At 44.6% G+C, this 17786-nt stretch overlaps 1 protein-coding gene across 1 annotated transcript in view; it reads right to left on the bottom strand.

Moving 5' to 3' along the window:
- The window catches only part of LOC137562834 (neurogenic locus notch homolog protein 3-like), a 111889-nt gene that overhangs the window by 12410 nt on the left and 81693 nt on the right, over positions 1-17786 (bottom strand). The window contains exons 18-19 of the mRNA XM_068274579.1: positions 13720-13962; positions 1439-1549 (exon numbers count right to left, since the gene is read on the bottom strand). Of these exons, the coding sequence (XP_068130680.1) occupies positions 1439-1549; positions 13720-13962 (354 nt within the window). The remainder of the gene's footprint in view (positions 1-1438; positions 1550-13719; positions 13963-17786) is intronic.

Genomic DNA, 17786 nt, shown 5'->3' with positions numbered 1-17786 from the left:
TCTGAGTGCACTGTTGCCCATAGACATTGCCTGATGAGTGCTAATGACTAAATAGAGTGCACCTGTGTGTAATCTAATGTCAGTACAAATACAGCTGCTCTGTGAGGGCCTCAGAGGTTGTCTAAGAGAATATTGGGAGCAACAACACCGTGAAGTCCAAAGAACACACAAGACAGGTCAGGGATAAAGTTATTGAGAAATTTAAAGCAGACTTAGGCTACAAAAAGATTTCCAAAGCCTTGAACATCCCACGGAGCACTGTTCAAGCAATCATTCAGAAATGGAAGGAGTATGGCACAACTGTACACCTACCGAGACAAGGCCATCCACTTAAACTCACAGGCCGAACAAGGAGAGCGCTGATAAGAAATGCAGTCAAGAGGCCCATGGTGACTCTGGACGAGCTGCAGAGATCTACAGCTCAGGTGACAGTATCTGTCCATAGGACAACTATTAGTCATGCATTGTACAAAGTTGGCCTTTATGGAAGAGTGGCAAGAAGGAAGGCATTGTTAACAGAAAGCATAAGAAGTCCCGTTTGCAGTTTGCCACGAGCCATGTGGGGGACACAGCAACCATGTGGAAGAAGGTGCTCTGGTCAGATGAGACCAAATTGGAACTTTTTGGCCAAAATGCAAAACGCTATGTGTGGCAGAAAACTAACACTGCACATCACTCTGAACACACAATCCCCACTGTCAAATATGGTGGTGGCAGCATCATGCTCGGCAGTGCATCTCTTCAGCAGGGACAGGGAAGCTGGTCAGAGTTGATGGGAAGATGGATGGAGCCAAATACAGGGCAAACTTGGAAGGAAACCTCTTGGAGACTGCAAAAGACTTGAGACTGGGGTGGAGGTTCACCTTCCAGCAGGACAATGACCCTAAACATAAAGCCAGGGCAACAATGGAATGGTTTAAAACAAAACATATCTATATGTTAGAATGGCCCAGTCAAATTCCAGATCTAAATCCAATTGAGAATCTGTGGCAAGATCTGAAAACTGCTGTTCACAAACGCTGTCCATCTAATCTGACTGAGCTGGAGCTTTTTTGCAAAGAAGAATGGGCAAGGATTTCAGTCTCTAGATGTGCAAAGCTGGTAGAGACATACCCTAAAAGACTGGCAGCTGTAATTGCAGCAAAAGGTGGTTCTACAAAGTATTGACTGAATAATTACGCACACCCCACTTTGCAGTTATTTATTTGTAAAAAAATGTTTGGAATCATGTATGATTTTCGATCCACTTCTCACATGTACACCACTTTGTATTGGTCTTTCACGTGGAATTCCAATAAAATTGATGCATGTTTGTGGCAGTAATGTGACAAAATGTGGAAAACTTCAAGGGGGCCGAATACTTTTGCAACCCACTGTATACTATGGAATATCCGCTCTATGTAATTACTGTAAAACATAAAACAGCACTTTTAGATACCTGTAAATCCCGGCTCACAGACACAGTCGTACTTGTTGATTTCATCCTTACATTCTCCATGCTTACAAGGATTACTGGCGCAGTCATCATAATTGTGCTCACAGTGCTTACCTGAGATACAGGACAGGAAATTAGCACCATGGCATTTACTCTGTTATTCTCGTCATAAGATCTACTGGACAGATTTCACTTTTTGGTCTCTGAAGCCAAGGGATAGGATAAAGAATAATTTGTGCTTCATTATTGTCCTATGTGCCCTATTATTATTAATATTTATTGTATTTATAAAGCGCCAACATATTACACAGCGCTGGACAATAAATAGGGATACATACAATGTAAACAAGGGGTGACAGACAGAGAGGTAGCAAATGGTTATACAACATAGCACAAGGTTATACATACAAACAGGGTATAATATGCATTTTACAGAGACCCAGCAAATCAAGTCCGAGTTAGTCCATGATAAGGGTGTCATTGCTGGTCACAATAAGGGGTGGGGCGGAGGGGGGGGGGGTCACTGCCAAAGGCTTACAATCTAAAGAGTGGGGAAGGGACACATTTTAAAGAAATGTGTTTTGAGGGCTTGCTTGAAGGTGTTGAAGGAAGGAGCGAGTCTAAGAGGGAGTGGAAGGGAGTTCCATAGTAGGGCTGCACGGCTTTTCGGTTTAAAACCGAAACCGCGGTTCGTGTCAAGACGATCTGGTGATCGTCAGTATTCTCGTTTTTTCTGAGTGCCCGCCCACTGCCTGCACGCTTGTCTGGCCCGCCTTCCGCTGTGCGCCGATTGGCCAGAGCCACCAGAAGCAGTGAATATGCATTATTGTTAATGAGCGGGGGGGGGGGGGGTTGGGTTCACTCGAGCGAGCGGCACACAGCTTTACCAATCGCTGGATAGCGATGGAATGACGGCAGCGGTAGGCGGAGCTGTATGCTCTGTACAGCTTCGCCCACCGCTGCCGTCATTCCATCGCTGTCCAGCGATTGGTAAAGGTGTGTGTGCCGCTCGCTCGGGTGGACCCAACCCCCCCCCCCCCCCCCCCGCTGATTAACAATAATACATATTCACTGCTTCTGGTGGCTCTGGCCAATCGGCGCACAGCGGTAGGCGGGCCAGACAAGCGCGCGGGCAGCGGGCGGGCACTCTAGATCATCTTCCCGTGAACCGCCCCTCACATGAACTGTCCCCGCTGCCCGGCTCTTAAAAAGGAACTCCAGTGAACACTGCTGACAGGTGATGTAGCTGCTGCATGGTTTTACTGCTGACAGGTGATGTAGCTGCTGCATGGTTTTTGACAGTTGGAAAAAGCTGTAACAGTTATTTCCCACAATGCAGCAAGGCTCACAGACAGGAAACTGCCAAGAGTACGTACTTTTCTTGTTCTTGTGGGAGGGGTTTCACCACAATATCAGCCATACAGAGCCCCCTGATGATCCATTTGTGATGGGGTATCAGCTACTGATTGGGATAAAGTTCAAGTCTTGGTCGGAGTTTCTCTTTAAGCAATCGTCCGCCTGCAGTATCTGGCTAAATTATACTGGGGGCATAGTAAATTTAGTGCCGAAGCTCGATTTGAAAAAAAATTGTGAAAAAAATCGAAATCGCAATTTTTGAGAGAAAAATTTCAATTTCAATTTTTACCTAAAATCATGCAGCCCTATTCCATAGTGTGGGGGCAGCTCTTGTGAAGTCTTGTAGGCATGCATGGGAGTGAAAAATGCGTGGGGTGGTCAGACGGAGATCACTGGAGGACCGGAGGGGGCGGGCTGGATCTGTTGATGGGCTCAGAAATGTAGATTGGGCAGGTCTTGTGCACAGATTTGTAGGTAAGGCACAGAATTATCCTGAAGCAGATAGGGAGATAGTGTAGGGCTTCGCAGAGCGCAGAGGTGGAAGCAGAGCGATGAGAAAAATGGATGGATCTAGCTGCTGCATTCATGACTGATTGAAGGGGTGCCACTGGCGTAACAATAGGGGATGCGTCCCCTGCTGTCGCGGGGTCGCCCGGGGCCCCCCTAGGGCCTGCTCAGGGACTTTGGGGGGGCAGGAGGGGTCGCAGCATAAGAGGAGAGTGTGGCAGATCGGTGGGGAGGGGGGACATTCCCCCCTCCCTCACCTCAAGCTCTCCTCTCAGCGCTCCCCCTCCTGCAATCATTGGTGGCAGCGAGCAGCAGCGGCGGTGGCAGCAGGCTGAACACATTACCTGCTTCTCGCCAGCGGTCTTCCGATCTCTAAGAGCTTCATGCAACTTCCTGTGTAAACAGGAAGTTGCTCTTAGAGAACAGAAGACCTCCGGCGAGAAGGAGGTAATGCGTTCAGCCTGCCGCCACCGCCGCTGCCACCAATGATTGCAGGAGGGGAAGCGCTGAGAGGAGAGCTTGAGGTGAGGGAGGGGGGGAATGTCCCCCCTCCCCATCGTTCTGCCACACTCTCCTCTTATGCTGCGACCCCTCTTGCCTCCCAAAAGTCTCTGAGCAGGCCCTTGGGAGGTGGGGGGGGGGGGGGGGCCCAGATTTTTTTTTTTTGCAGGGGGGCCTGGGGATTTCTAGGTATGCCCCTGAGGGGTGCAAAGCATTTCAAGGGGAGGCCAGACAGTAGAGCATTGCAGTAGTCAAGGCGGGATATGATGAGGGCATGGATAAGAAGCTTGGTAGTGTCTGGGGTCAGAAAGGGGTGTATTTTGTAGATGTTGCAAAGGTGGAGATTGCAGGCTCTGCTAACATTTTGGATGTGGGGGCTGAAGGAGAGGGCAGAGTGTAGATTACCAAAGCTTCTTGCATCGTGGACAGGTACTCTTACAAGGGCAGTTTGACTGGAGGACCTTGTTCTACAGCCCACATGGCCCTGTCTCTGTACGCTACTCTGTGATAGCCTCCAGCTGTGGCCAAAAGCCTCTTTCATCACAGAACGCTGTTCTTCTAGAATTAGTGGCAAAAGCATTAGTATTTACTTTACATTACACACTATGGGGTTGATTCATTAAAGAGTGTTCTTTCTTTACGTGCGTACGGTAAAGTCCACAAACAGCTGACAAATGTTAAGGAAAACTTTAATACACAAAAAACACACCTGATTAAGGATTACTAAACAAAAATGTACCCTATTGGAAAGGTCGAATAAAATTTAACTTTTAATAAGATTGCATTAAAACATTTGTCATATTTTCTTATTTGCTAGTTAATAAGTAAATTGTGAACCCAGCGGACTGGAGGAAGCAAAAGTTTGGATCACATGACCATCCTCCTAGTTCACGCTAATAAACTATGAACCCTACACCCAAACTCGACATGTTTCATTTCCTAAATTGGAAACTTCGTCAGGAGTGCTAATAATCAAGTGATAGAGTGCTAAAGTGCTATACACAACATTTACAATATACAATTCACATATTTACAAATAATTTAGCAAAGTAGCAGAGTAACGGCCACCTAACCCGGCAGCCTGCTGGAGAATGAACATCCCCATTCTCCTTTTATAGTGTGGTGGAGATCCCTAAGGATGCTGGGTAGGCTGGGGGGAAGTCCCGACCACCAACCTAATCAGGAAGTTGTGTTGTCATTGGTCATTAGGGTTGTCTGTCAAAAAACAGACCAATAAGGGCCAACAGCTATAGTAGCCAATGTGTCCCCAAAAAGGTGCATAGAATCCCGGTGTATTGCCGAGGATCACCTTACCCTGACGTCCACATATTCATATTCCCCTGCTAAGAACTGCAAGAGAAGACTGCGCTTTGAAACGGAGGAAAAGTATCTCTCCGTGTTTCTGGGCCTCTGATTGGTGGTTAGATGTGACGGGGGTGGGTCCATACGTCATGACTGACACCGCCAGCAACCAAACAGAGAGTTACACCTTCCCCAGAGAGGAGACGCCTGCTCCGCGTCAAAGCGGAAATGCAAGACGTGTATAGGTGGTTACCATAGAGACACGTCCACGCTCACAAGGGAGACGTCAGCTCGGCATTCATGCGGAAATGCGGGACGTGTATAGGAGGTCGCCATAGAAACACGTTGCGCAAGCAGTGGGGGGTGGTATATCCATTATAAGGAGCCAGATCATTGGTTAGAAGCGCTCCAGGACTCAGGTAACCAAGGAGACACATAAATAACATTAATACCAGGCGCCCAGTGATTATTATGACAACTTCAAACATCCCAGAGGACTTCTAATCACATATTATTGCAGTCGTGGAACAACTTACAATATGAATTACGTATATCGCCTAGAAGTATTTTACATGCAGGAGGCGACCAATAAATGGTCAGGTGAAGAAAAGTAGATCGTGCTTAGGGGCTACAAACATACATAAAGCCCCATATCCGGGAAATACACGCACGAACTCATATTGATTAACCCTCATTATCACCTCAAATTAGGATTACCAATCTACAGGCAGGGATGAAGGGAGGGGGAGGATCTCATAAGGTGAAATAGGAAGGTATAAAGAAAATAGGGATACAGAGGAAATGATGACCCAAAACAGAGATGAAAGAAACCCACTCAGGGTAAGGAGATACATAGGGGCCAAAACCCCTAAATAAAAGAGGCAAAGGTGAAGCCCTCATTCAATCCATTTGGACTGAGGGTTCCTAGCCTATAAATCCATCTAGCCTCTTGTTGTTTTAATTTTTGGTCCAAATTTCCACCCCTAGGACCCATTTTCCACCTCTGTATAACCCAAAAATGTAGGCAAGATGGATCACTTTCATGTTTTTCTTGCCAATGTCTGGAGACAGAGGTATTCCGTTTATGGGCGATGTCACCCAGGTGTTCTAGAATTCTTTCTTTTACAGGCCTTGTCGTTTCACCTATATATAAAAGGGGGCATGGACATTGTATTGCGTATACGATGCCCTCTGTAGTACAGTTGAAAAAATCCAGTAGGTCATATTTTCGTCCATCTTTGGGGGATTTAAAGCTCTTGCACTTGAGTACATTCACACATGCCTTACATCTCCCACAATTAAACATCCCATTAAGGGGGCCACTCAGCCAGGTCTTTTTCTGCTGCTTTAAACCACCCTGGCCAGTATTAGCTGGCAAAAAGGAGTGCATTAGGTTGTCCCCCAGGTTTTTCCCCCTCCTGTATGTTATTAGGGGCGATTGTGGGAGGTATTCTTTTAGCTGTGGATCTAGCTTCAAAATGGACCAATGTCTCCCCAGAATTCGCTTCACATTGTGGGACTGACTATTGTAAGTACTTATCAATCTAGCTTGGCCACTCTCCCGATTAGTCTCCCTATTTTTGGGGGTCAGAAGATCTTTTCTCTCCACTGTCCGTGCTCTTTCATAAGCCCCGACTATCACCTCCTTCGGGTAGCCACGATCCAAAAAACGTCTTTCTAAGGTTTTACATTCATCAGTAAAATCAGTCACCTTAGTACAATTTCTACGAGCTCTTAGGAATTGACCTTTCGGGATACCCCTCTTCAGGGGTTCTGGATGGAAACTGTTCCACGTTAGAAGTGAATTCGTGGCTGTAGGTTTACGGAAAATTTTTGTGTCAAGACCACCCCCATCATTCTTCGAGATCTGGACATCCAAGAAGTTAATTTTTTCATCATGTATTTCATGAGTAAAGAACATCCCAATATCATTTGAGTTCAGGAGTGCCACAAAATCCACAAAGAGGGATCTGGGGCCGTCCCACAGAATGAAGATATCATCTATGAAACGGCCCCAGAAAAGGACATGAGAGGTAAAGAAAAGCAAGTCCTCACCAAAAACCATCTGATCCTCCCACCACCCCAGGAACAAGTTTGCATAAGAGGGGGCACACGCCGTCCCCATTGCGCATCCCCTCTTCTGTAGGTAGTACTTATTCTGAAATAAAAAATAATTGTGAGTTAAAATAAACTCCAATAACTCCAGAATAAACGATGAATGTTCTTTAAGATGGACACTTCTGGATCTAAGAAAAAAATTGGTGGCGTTCAAACCCAAGCCATGATCTATATTATTGTACAGGGATTCCACATCTAAGCTAGCCAACAAAGTGTTCTCTCCAATGTTCACATCATTTATTTTATTTAGAAGATCCATGGTGTCCCTGAGGTAAGATGGGAGACTTTCCACAAAAGGTCTCAAAAAAGAGTCCACATATCTGCTAATTTGTTCAGTGAGGCAATTGTTCCCTGATACAATGGGTCGACCTGGTGGTGTGTGTAGGTGTTTATGAACTTTCGGGAGCGCATAGAAAGTGGCAACGGTTGGTGATTTTGTTAGAATACAGTCATAATCTTTTTTATCCAAAATATTCTTACCTAGGGCCACCTTGAGTAGTCCTTCAAGTGCCCCATAGAAGACCCGTGTAGGATTTCCCTCCAACCTTCTATATTGGTTTTCATCCCTCAATATGTTTTGGCACATCTCAATGTATGCTACTCGTGTCATCAATACCACATTTCCACCCTTATCCGATTTTTTAATAATAAGGTCCTCATTAGTCATCAGGCTATCCAGAGCTAGCTGTTCATTTTTGCTAAGATTACGGGTAGTATGATGTTTCATTTTTACCAATTCCTCAAGATCTCTTGTTACAGTGTCAACAAAAATTTGTATTGTGGGGTAGCCACCAATACTGGGGCAAAATTTACTCTTACTTGTTAAGTTACTTAGTGGTGCCCCTAATTGTGTTTCCCCTGTTCGATTCTCCTCCAAGAGACCATTTAAAATGGCAAGTGCGTTACTATCCCTTGCTTCATCCCTTTTAGCTTGCATAGTGGGAGAATGCATATATTTATAAACAGCTAGTTTTCTCGCAAATAAATTGACATCTTTTACTGCCTCAAAAAGATCGAAATCAGGTGTGGGTACAAACGTTAAGCCCTTGGAGAGGACTGAGATCTCATCGTCATTCAAAACATAATTCGTCAGATTAATAATACGCATGTCACCGGTAGGATCAACTCTGTAATCTACCACTCCTCCTCCTTTCTCCTCCAATGATTTGCCTTGTAACCCCATCTGTCCCTGTTCCTTAGCTGCCTTGGATTGTTCGGGGAGGTGGGATCTGGCCCTCTTGGTTGCCCCCTGCTCCGTGATTTTCTTGGTTTCCCTGGTTTCTCCCCAGGTTTTGTATTTTTATTTAATTCAGGTTCTGATTCAGTGTCGGTGGTTGTTTCATCACTAGATAGTTCTGGGTCCCGTACAATCGGATCTTTATTGGGTGTCTTTTTCCAACTATATATCTTCCCACTTTTAAAATCGCGCCAATCACGCACAAACTTTTTATGTTTCCTTGTTTTTATGCTCTCCTTATGACTCTCAACTTTTTTTTGGAGTTTCTCTTCCAGTTTTTTATAATCAGGATGTTCTTTGTAATTAATGACTTTTTTATGTTCCGTTGCTAGTTTAACATTTATTTTTTCTAGACACTTAACTTCATAATCCCTCAGGAAAGTCATCAATTCTAGAGTCTGTTTGGTCTTAAGGGCATTCCACCCAGTCATAAAGTCTTTGTCATCAGTGTGTTTATGCGGGGTGACTAAATTGCGAAGACCCCTAAAAGTAATTTGTTCTTTAATATACGTGTTGAAACTCGATATCTCCCACCAACTACGATTGTGATCTTTATACAAATTGAAAATGGACTTAAAAGCCTCATCCACCTCTGAGGTCGGGGAAGAGGTAATTTCTGGTTGAGGGACAGATGAATCATTGCATGAAAACACTTCCTTAGCCTCTGCTAATAATTCAGTCATGTCAGGTATACTGTCTAGGAAACCTGACATTGTTAGGTTTACTGGTAAGATGCTTTTTCCTCTCACTGAAAGGGTAACGATGGCGTCAGGTCGCCAAAAAAACTTTAATACACAAAAAACACACCTGATTAAGGATTACTAAACCCACTAAAGGGGTGGAAATTTGGACCAAAAATTAAAACAACAAGAGGCTAGATGGATTTATAGGCTAGGAACCTTCAGTCCAAATGGATTGAATGAGGGCTTCACCTTTGCCTCTTTTATTTAGGGGTTTTGGCCCCTATGTATCTCCTTACCCTGAGTGGGTTTCTTTCATCTCTGTTTTGGGTCATCATTTCCTCTGTATCCCTATTTTCTTTATACCTTCCTATTTCACCTTATGAGATCCTCCCCCTCCCTTCATCCCTGCCTGTAGATTGGTAATCCTAATTTGAGGTGATAATGAGGGTTAATCAATATGAGTTCGTGCGTGTATTTCCCGGATATGGGGCTTTATGTATGTTTGTAGCCCCTAAGCACGATCTACTTTTCTTCACCTGACCATTTATTGGTCGCCTCCTGCATGTAAAATACTTCTAGGCGATATACGTAATTCATATTGTAAGTTGTTCCACGACTGCAATAATATGTGATTAGAAGTCCTCTGGGATGTTTGAAGTTGTCATAATAATCACTGGGCGCCTGGTATTAATGTTATTTATGTGTCTCCTTGGTTACCTGAGTCCTGGAGCGCTTCTAACCAATGATCTGGCTCCTTATAATGGATATACCACCCCCCACTGCTTGCGCAACGTGTTTCTATGGCGACCTCCTATACACGTCCCGCATTTCCGCATGAATGCCGAGCTGACGTCTCCCTTGTGAGCGTGGACGTGTCTCTATGGTAACCACCTATACACGTCTTGCATTTCCGCTTTGACGCGGAGCAGGCGTCTCCTCTCTGGGGAAGGTGTAACTCTCTGTTTGGTTGCTGGCGGTGTCAGTCATGACGTATGGACCCACCCCCGTCACATCTAACCACCAATCAGAGGCCCAGAAACACGGAGAGATACTTTTCCTCCGTTTCAAAGCGCAGTCTTCTCTTGCAGTTCTTAGCAGGGGAATATGAATATGTGGACGTCAGGGTAAGGTGATCCTCGGCAATACACCGGGATTCTATGCACCTTTTTGGGGACACATTGGCTACTATAGCTGTTGGCCCTTATTGGTCTGTTTTTTGACAGACAACCCTAATGACCAATGACAACACAACTTCCTGATTAGGTTGGTGGTCGGGACTTCCCCCCAGCCTACCCAGCATCCTTAGGGATCTCCACCACACTATAAAAGGAGAATGGGGATGTTCATTCTCCAGCAGGCTGCCGGGTTAGGTGGCCGTTACTCTGCTACTTTGCTAAATTATTTGTAAATATGTGAATTGTATATTGTAAATGTTGTGTATAGCACTTTAGCACTCTATCACTTGATTATTAGCACTCCTGACGAAGTTTCCAATTTAGGAAATGAAACATGTCGAGTTTGGGTGTAGGGTTCATAGTTTATTAGCGTGAACTAGGAGGATGGTCATGTGACCCAAACTTTTGCTTCCTCCAGTCCGCTGGGTTCACAATTTACTTATTAACTAGCAAATAAGAAAATATGACAAATGTTTTAATGCAATCTTATTAAAAGTTAAATTTTATTCGACCTTTCCAATAGGGTACATTTTTGTTTAGTAAATGTTAAGGAAACCCAACTAATCAAAATACTTGCATAATTGCAATTTGTGCGCGTAATAGTCTAAGTTAAACGTGTGTGATCGGCGAAGCGCAATGAAAACGTAGGAAGTATATTTGCAGCGTGCACTGTACATTTATAAAGCACGCTGTGTATGCCTGATGAAAGTTTTACGCGCACTGTAACATGCATAATGAATTTAACGCTATAGCGTTATACATTAGCACGGTTTATAGTGAATCAACCCCTATGTCTCTTCAATAATGTAGTCACATTTTACTTTAAAGCTGGCTATACACATATAAATTTCCACACAATGTTCCAAAACAATCGATTCCCTTTTGAAAGGAATTAATTCAGAAAGAATCAATTCCTACCACACACCAATTTTTAATTCCAGCAGGGAATCGATTTAAGACTAGTTGAACTGCAGCTTCACACTGTTGAATACAGTACACCACTATGGACCGTCGATCTACCACTGCTCCTGCCCCGTCCCCAATACCGACGTGTATATGGGCACCTTAGAGTGAATCCAAACTCAGAACTTCCTCTCTGTTTTAAAAGTTTAGCCACAGCATAACAACCTTTAGGGGGAAAAAAAATCTTCATTACGATTTATGAAAAGCCTGAAAAAACTCAAGTTTAAATTGGTTTCACATTCCTGGGAGCACAGAAAGGGTTAAGTTTCACTGTTTACTTTACCAGCACAGAGCTGAAGCTCTCAGAGGAGGCAGCTGGCAGCTGATTTACACATTCTGATATGAATAATTGGACACTGTGTTGTGGCTAAACACAGACAGAACAGAGCTGTGAATTTTGAGCAACTGTGTTGAATAAAGACTTTTAATTGTGTGCCTTGCTAGAGTTCGGGTCCACCTTAAGCCAGAAAAATTGCTTAACTGCAGGGCCCATAAGATGCTCTGGGAGCGCCGTTATCGTTATCTGGCACTTTACATGTACACGTACTTACTTTTTATTATCTCCACCTCTCATTTTCTTGCTCTAAATCTCACTAACAACAAACCTGTAACCTGTGTAATTTAACCATAATCAGAGGTGTTGATTTTATCTATACCTGTATCAGTATACACAAAGCAAAAATTGTCATCTTTATTCTCATTTCAAAAATACCAGTTGCCTGTTTGTAACAGTCATACTGAAATGGAGGCCTTGTATAGTATCTATCTGGTATTAAGGCAAATTCCTACACTGCCATTCCACCTCATCAGCACCTGCCTGCTCTCATGTTTGGAGCCTCTGTTGGTCCTCATAGTCAGATGAGAAGCGGACTATGGTGCTCAGCCATTAACAGTGCTCCTCTCCACATCAGAGATGTAAAGGCCAGGCTATCATGAGAAAATGGGATCTTTTCTCTTCTGAGTTAAAGGACACCTGATGTGAAAGGGATATGGAGGCTGCCACATTTATTTCCTTTTAAACAATACCAGTTGTCCGGAAACCTGCTGATCTTTCAAGCATCAGTAGTGTCTGAATCACACACACACCTGAAAAAGGCATGTGACAAATCCAGTCAGACGTTATTCAGAAACACCTGATCTGCATGCTTGTTCAAAGTCTATAGCTTAAAGTATTAGAGGCAGGGCATCAACAGAACAGCCAGGCAATATGCATTATTTAAAATGAAATAAATATTGCAGCCTCTTTATCCGTATCACTTCAGGTGTCCTTTAAGACAGTGTTCCCCAACCCTGTCCTCAAGGCCCACCAACAGTGCATGTTTTGTGGAAATCCACAGAGGTGGTTAATCAGCTCTGCTGGGACACTAATTACCTCACCTGTGCATGTTTGTGGTTTCCTGCAAAACACGTACTGTTGGTGGGCCTTGAGGATAGGGCCAGGGAACCATGCTTTAAAGAAAACCTGTAGTGAGAAAAAGTTCCCCAGGGGAGTACTCACCTCGGGTGTGGAAAGCCTCCGGATCCTATTGAGGCTTCCCCTGTCCTCCTCGGCCCCACGGCGGCGGCGAAAATCCTCCCGGAACGGCGGGATGTAAATATTTACCTCCCCGGCTCCAGCGCAGGCGCGGTATCGGCTCTCCGCTCGGAAATTGGCGGAAATAGCCGATCGCTGTTGGGCCGTTCTACTGCGCAGGCGCTAGTCTTCTGTGCCTGCGCAGTAGAGCAGACCCGACAGAGATCACTATTTTCGCCTATCTCCGTGCGGAGAGCCTCAACAGCGCCCCCCGCTGGAGCCAGGGAAGGTAAATATATCAAGACTTGTCGGCTTGTCGAGCCCGGGACTGCGGGACACTTCGGGGGAGCCAGCGATGGATTGCCTGCAGCTACAGCTGAAGGGGAAGTCTCATTGGGATCCGGAGGCTTCCCCCTACCAAGGTGAGTCCCCCCCCCAGGGGACTTTTTTTGTTACAGGTTCTCTTTAAGAATGTCAGATTACACAATATCTACTGTAAGGGAATGCTGCATATGTAGTAAAAAAATTACAGTGCATTTTTACTCTGACAGTCATGTACATCGTATATGTAAGTGTGCATGGTGTGTGCTTTACAGTTTTTTGGGGGGCATAATTGTCCTTTATGTGCGGCTAATAAAGGCTTCCAGTGAATACTCAAACAGCAAACATGACACTAAGGGCCTGTTTCCACTATACGCAGATTGGATGCAGAATGGATGCAGAAAAACTAACTCCAATGAATGCCTATGGGAAAATCTGCATCAGAAAAATTGCGTTTAGTGAAAACAGGTCCATAGACATTCATTGGAGTCAGTTTTTCTGCATCCAATTTGCGTATAGTGGACACATCTGGCTTGCTTGTTCTCCACACACAATCCAACGTACGCAATCTCTCTGCATGATGCACAGTGCTAAGTTCAGAGTCTCACCTGAAGTTCCTGGCTGGCAGTAGCACAGGTATTTGTTGACCAGGTCAATACACTTTCCTCCATGCAGACAGGGGTTACTGTGGCACTTCTTTATCTGGTTCTCACAGCGATGGCCAGTATAGCCAGGGTCACATGTGCAAGTGAAGCTAGCGATGCCATCACGGCATTTACCATGGTGACAAGGGTCTGGCGAGCATTCATCTACATCATCTACATTAAGTTCACAGAGAGGTCCCTTAAAACCTGCAAGAGATGTAAAGAATACATGAGAATGTCACACAGGAGGAAAGACTGTAGACATGTGGTGGAGGGTGGCAGAAGTAGCAGAATATGCCAACACAGAGGGACCAACTAATTTGAAAGGTTAGAATGTAAGCATGATATGCTTGAATTCTTAGGCCTCAGTTACCTTAACTGAGTTTAGTTAAAAGACTTGATTTGCAGAGAGTCTCCCTTCAAGGAGGATTTTTTAAAAGCACTGGAGAACAGTGTGCTTCTGACTACACAAGGCCAGAGGCCTTATCTCTCCACGATGTACAGACATCCAGGCAGCCTTTACTGTAAACATCAAGTGTTTTCATATTTCCTAAAGGTAAACAATAGCCAGGGAACGTTTCACCTAATTTCTGGGTACAAGTAGAGGAAACGCCATATTTGGCTTGTCCCATCGGAGCAGGCGTGGATAGGGTCATCCATCACATACTATTATCAGCCAATTGCATGCGATGGGAACTGGATCATCCCTGCGGGATGATGTCACATTTAACTCTTTAGAGGCTAGTATAAGAATAGCCAACATGGGCTCCCGAGGGGGACTTCTCACTTATGACTTTACTTCTCACTCCTGTTTATACTTTCCTTGTACATTATCTGTATGCTGTATATATGCCTAAGTGCAACTAGCATAGATGTAACAAAAAGAATGCCTGGTCTAGTCACTATGGATAGACCAAGTCTGCATGGAACGCATAAGATTCTACAGACCGTTTGCTTTGCCGAGGTTAACATGTAACGAAGATATAAGATTTCTGATGAACACATCTGTATATTTGTTTTACAAATAAACTCTTGAACCTTTGACAATGTCTAAGAAGTTCTATCTCATATGCTGTTTGCTGTGATGTGTTTCAAGTTATCACACTTCCTGTGATATGGTGCCGAACAAAGGTGTATTGTTGTTGCCTATAGCAACCAACAAATATTTATTACAATTGGTGCCGTGAAACCCAGAAAAGGCAGAAAAGGTCCGGGGCCAGAGATATCAGTCTATCAAGGACTTTCACAGCAGAAAAAGTGGAGAAGACGCTGGAAGGCTTATCAAGAAAGATAAGTGATTGCGGGGCTGCAAGGAGCCCGGAGCAAGGAATGAAGTTCGAGTAATACAGCGGCGAATCTCTAGGACGTCAGAAACTGTGCCGTACACACAGTTAGTGCCAAAACAGGATCCAGAGGAGAAGCAGTCCCGGGCACAGCCAGGCAGATTGCCGTGAGGGGAACACATGGATCCACTGAGAGAGGTCTCAGAGCTCCAGGGGTGTCCAGAAATTTGTGAGAAATATCTGCCATGGCTGTATGAACTGTCATTCGAGGAACGTCGGAATGTTCAGGCAAGTTTTTATTTGTTTGTTAATATACAAGTTTTTTATAATGCATTCTGTGCTGTGTTGCACTGTTTTGGGGATTTTTTTGGCTGCAAAGTCCTCCCCCCCCACCCGCGAGTATTGGGGGGGAGCGCAGCAGAGTGTGTGATGTTTTTTCAGCGGCCCCTCGGGGGCCCTCCTGGTGGGGATAGATATTGAATCCTTGTATACGTCGATTCCCCACCGGGCGGTCCTCGAGGCTGTTTCCTTCTTCCTTGGGGAAACATATCCAGCATTGGTAGAACATAACCAATTGATTGTGGACCTCTTGCAGTTGGTCCTGGGAGAAAATTTCTGTTTGGGGGGAGGTTTTACCACAAGGTGACCGTGACGTCTATGGGGGTGGCGTGTGCACCATCATACGCCTGTCTCCACCTGGGGTACTGGGAGAGACGGGATGTATACGTAATGGAGTTGTTTCAACGTCACGTCGACCTATGGATAATTTTTTTTTTTAATTATTATTTAGTATTTATATAGCGCCGACATCTTACGCAGCGCTGTACAGAGAATATAGTCTTGTCACTAACTGTCCCTCAGAGGAGCTCACAATCTAATCCCTACCATAGTCGTATGTATTGTGTAGTGTATTTATTGTAGTCTAGGGCCAATTTAGGGGGAAGCCAATTAACTTATCTGTATGTTTTGGGGATGTGGGAGGAAACCGGAGTGCCCAGAGGAAACCCACGCTGACACGGGGAGAACATACAAACTCCTTGCAGATGTTGACCAGGCTGGGATTCGAACCAGGGACCCAACGCTGCAAGGTGAGAGCGCTAACCACTACACCACCGTGCTGGTGGTGTGGAGAAGCAGCAAAGAGGAATTGAGTGACTTTATAATATTGTTAAATAAGAACGACAAAAATATCGGTTTAACCTATGTTTGTGACGAAAAGGAAATCTCGTTTCTGGATCTTAAAATTGCGATCAGAGGCAGCTCTCTAATAAGTTCTACATACAGGAAACCGACTGCAGAAAACACGATTCTCCATGCCACCAGCCATCATCCCAGTCACCTGGTGGGGAATATCCCGTATAGACAGTTCCTTCATTTAAGAAGGAACTGCTCTGAGGAGGAGGAGTTCTATAAGGAATCAAAGAAACTTTATGCACGGTTAAGAGAGTGAGGTTACCCTCATAGGGTTCTGAGAAAATGTTGGCGAAGAGCTAAAAATCGTGATCGAGAAACCCTCCTTGGTCCAAAAGAGGAAGACGGGTCGGGCACCGTCCCCAGAGAAAGAACTGTGACACAGTTTGGGTCCCATTGGGATGGTTTGAAGGAAAGCCTAACCAGGGTTTGGCCTGTCCTGACAGCATCCCCAGAAATTGCTGAGATCGTGGGACCCTATCCCATGATCGCAGCTAGGAGAGCAAAGAACTTAAAGGAAGTTTTGGTCTTGTCTGAATTCCGAAACAGAAAAGAGGAAGATGAGAGAAAAACCTGGCTTGGTGCTAAACCACCACCCAATGGGATGCACAGATGTGGGAGATGTAAAGTCTGTCCTCCTATCCAGAAGATAAAACGTTCTGGGATGCGAGACATGAAAGAAAGTACAGAATAGGAGCGTTCATGAACTGTGAGACCACAGGGGTAGTGTAAAGGGTGACATGCCCCTGCGGTCTACACTATGTAGGTATGACTACACGAGCATTTGAGACCAGAATTTTGGAACATATGTCCAATGTTAACAGCAAAAATGAAAATAAGGGGCCTCTAAGAGAACATTATAAACAATACCATGGAGGGAGGTTTAAGGGCAGTACTGTGATAGTATAAATGTCTATTAAAAAAGGTGAGAGGAAATTAGACATAGAGAGGGAGCTATGACGTGCTGAAACAATGTGGATTTATAGATTTGGCACTTTATCACCAAATGGATTGAATTCTGAGATTGATTTCTCAGTATATCTTGAATTAAATCACTGTTCTCCCCCCTCATTGTTTAGGGATCTTACCACTCAGATCTTGGGTGGATATGATAGGCAAATTGGCAATGGTTGCCTAGATAAGTGACCGGAGTGTAAGAGTGAAACATGCATCTATGTGTATTAAATGTTACCATCTTTTTATAATGATCATGTTGTGGATGCAATTTACTCACTACACACCTGCCCCTTTAAAAGAACTAAAAGGATTTATCAGTTGGCACTGCGGTATATACCGTAATTTTTTATTGCATTTGTCTCTGTCCACATGGATTTGTATGTATTAACAAATGAGGATTGTTTCCCTTTAAGAATCAGTGGTGAATGAATGTTTAAATGGTGAGAGGTGTGTCCAAATGTCATGCAAGGATCTATATCAGGGGTCTCAAACTCGCAGCCCGCGGGCCATTTGCGGCCCTCGGTACAACATTTTGTGGCCCGCGCCGGCAAAAGCAAAAGAGACACGGAAGCTAACTATTTTACCTTATAGTTCGCTTCA

Source organism: Hyperolius riggenbachi, chromosome 3 (genome assembly GCF_040937935.1).
Source record: "Hyperolius riggenbachi isolate aHypRig1 chromosome 3, aHypRig1.pri, whole genome shotgun sequence".
Lineage (NCBI taxonomy): Eukaryota > Metazoa > Chordata > Amphibia > Anura > Hyperoliidae > Hyperolius > Hyperolius riggenbachi.
This window is presented reverse-complemented; position numbering and strand designations above follow the sequence as displayed.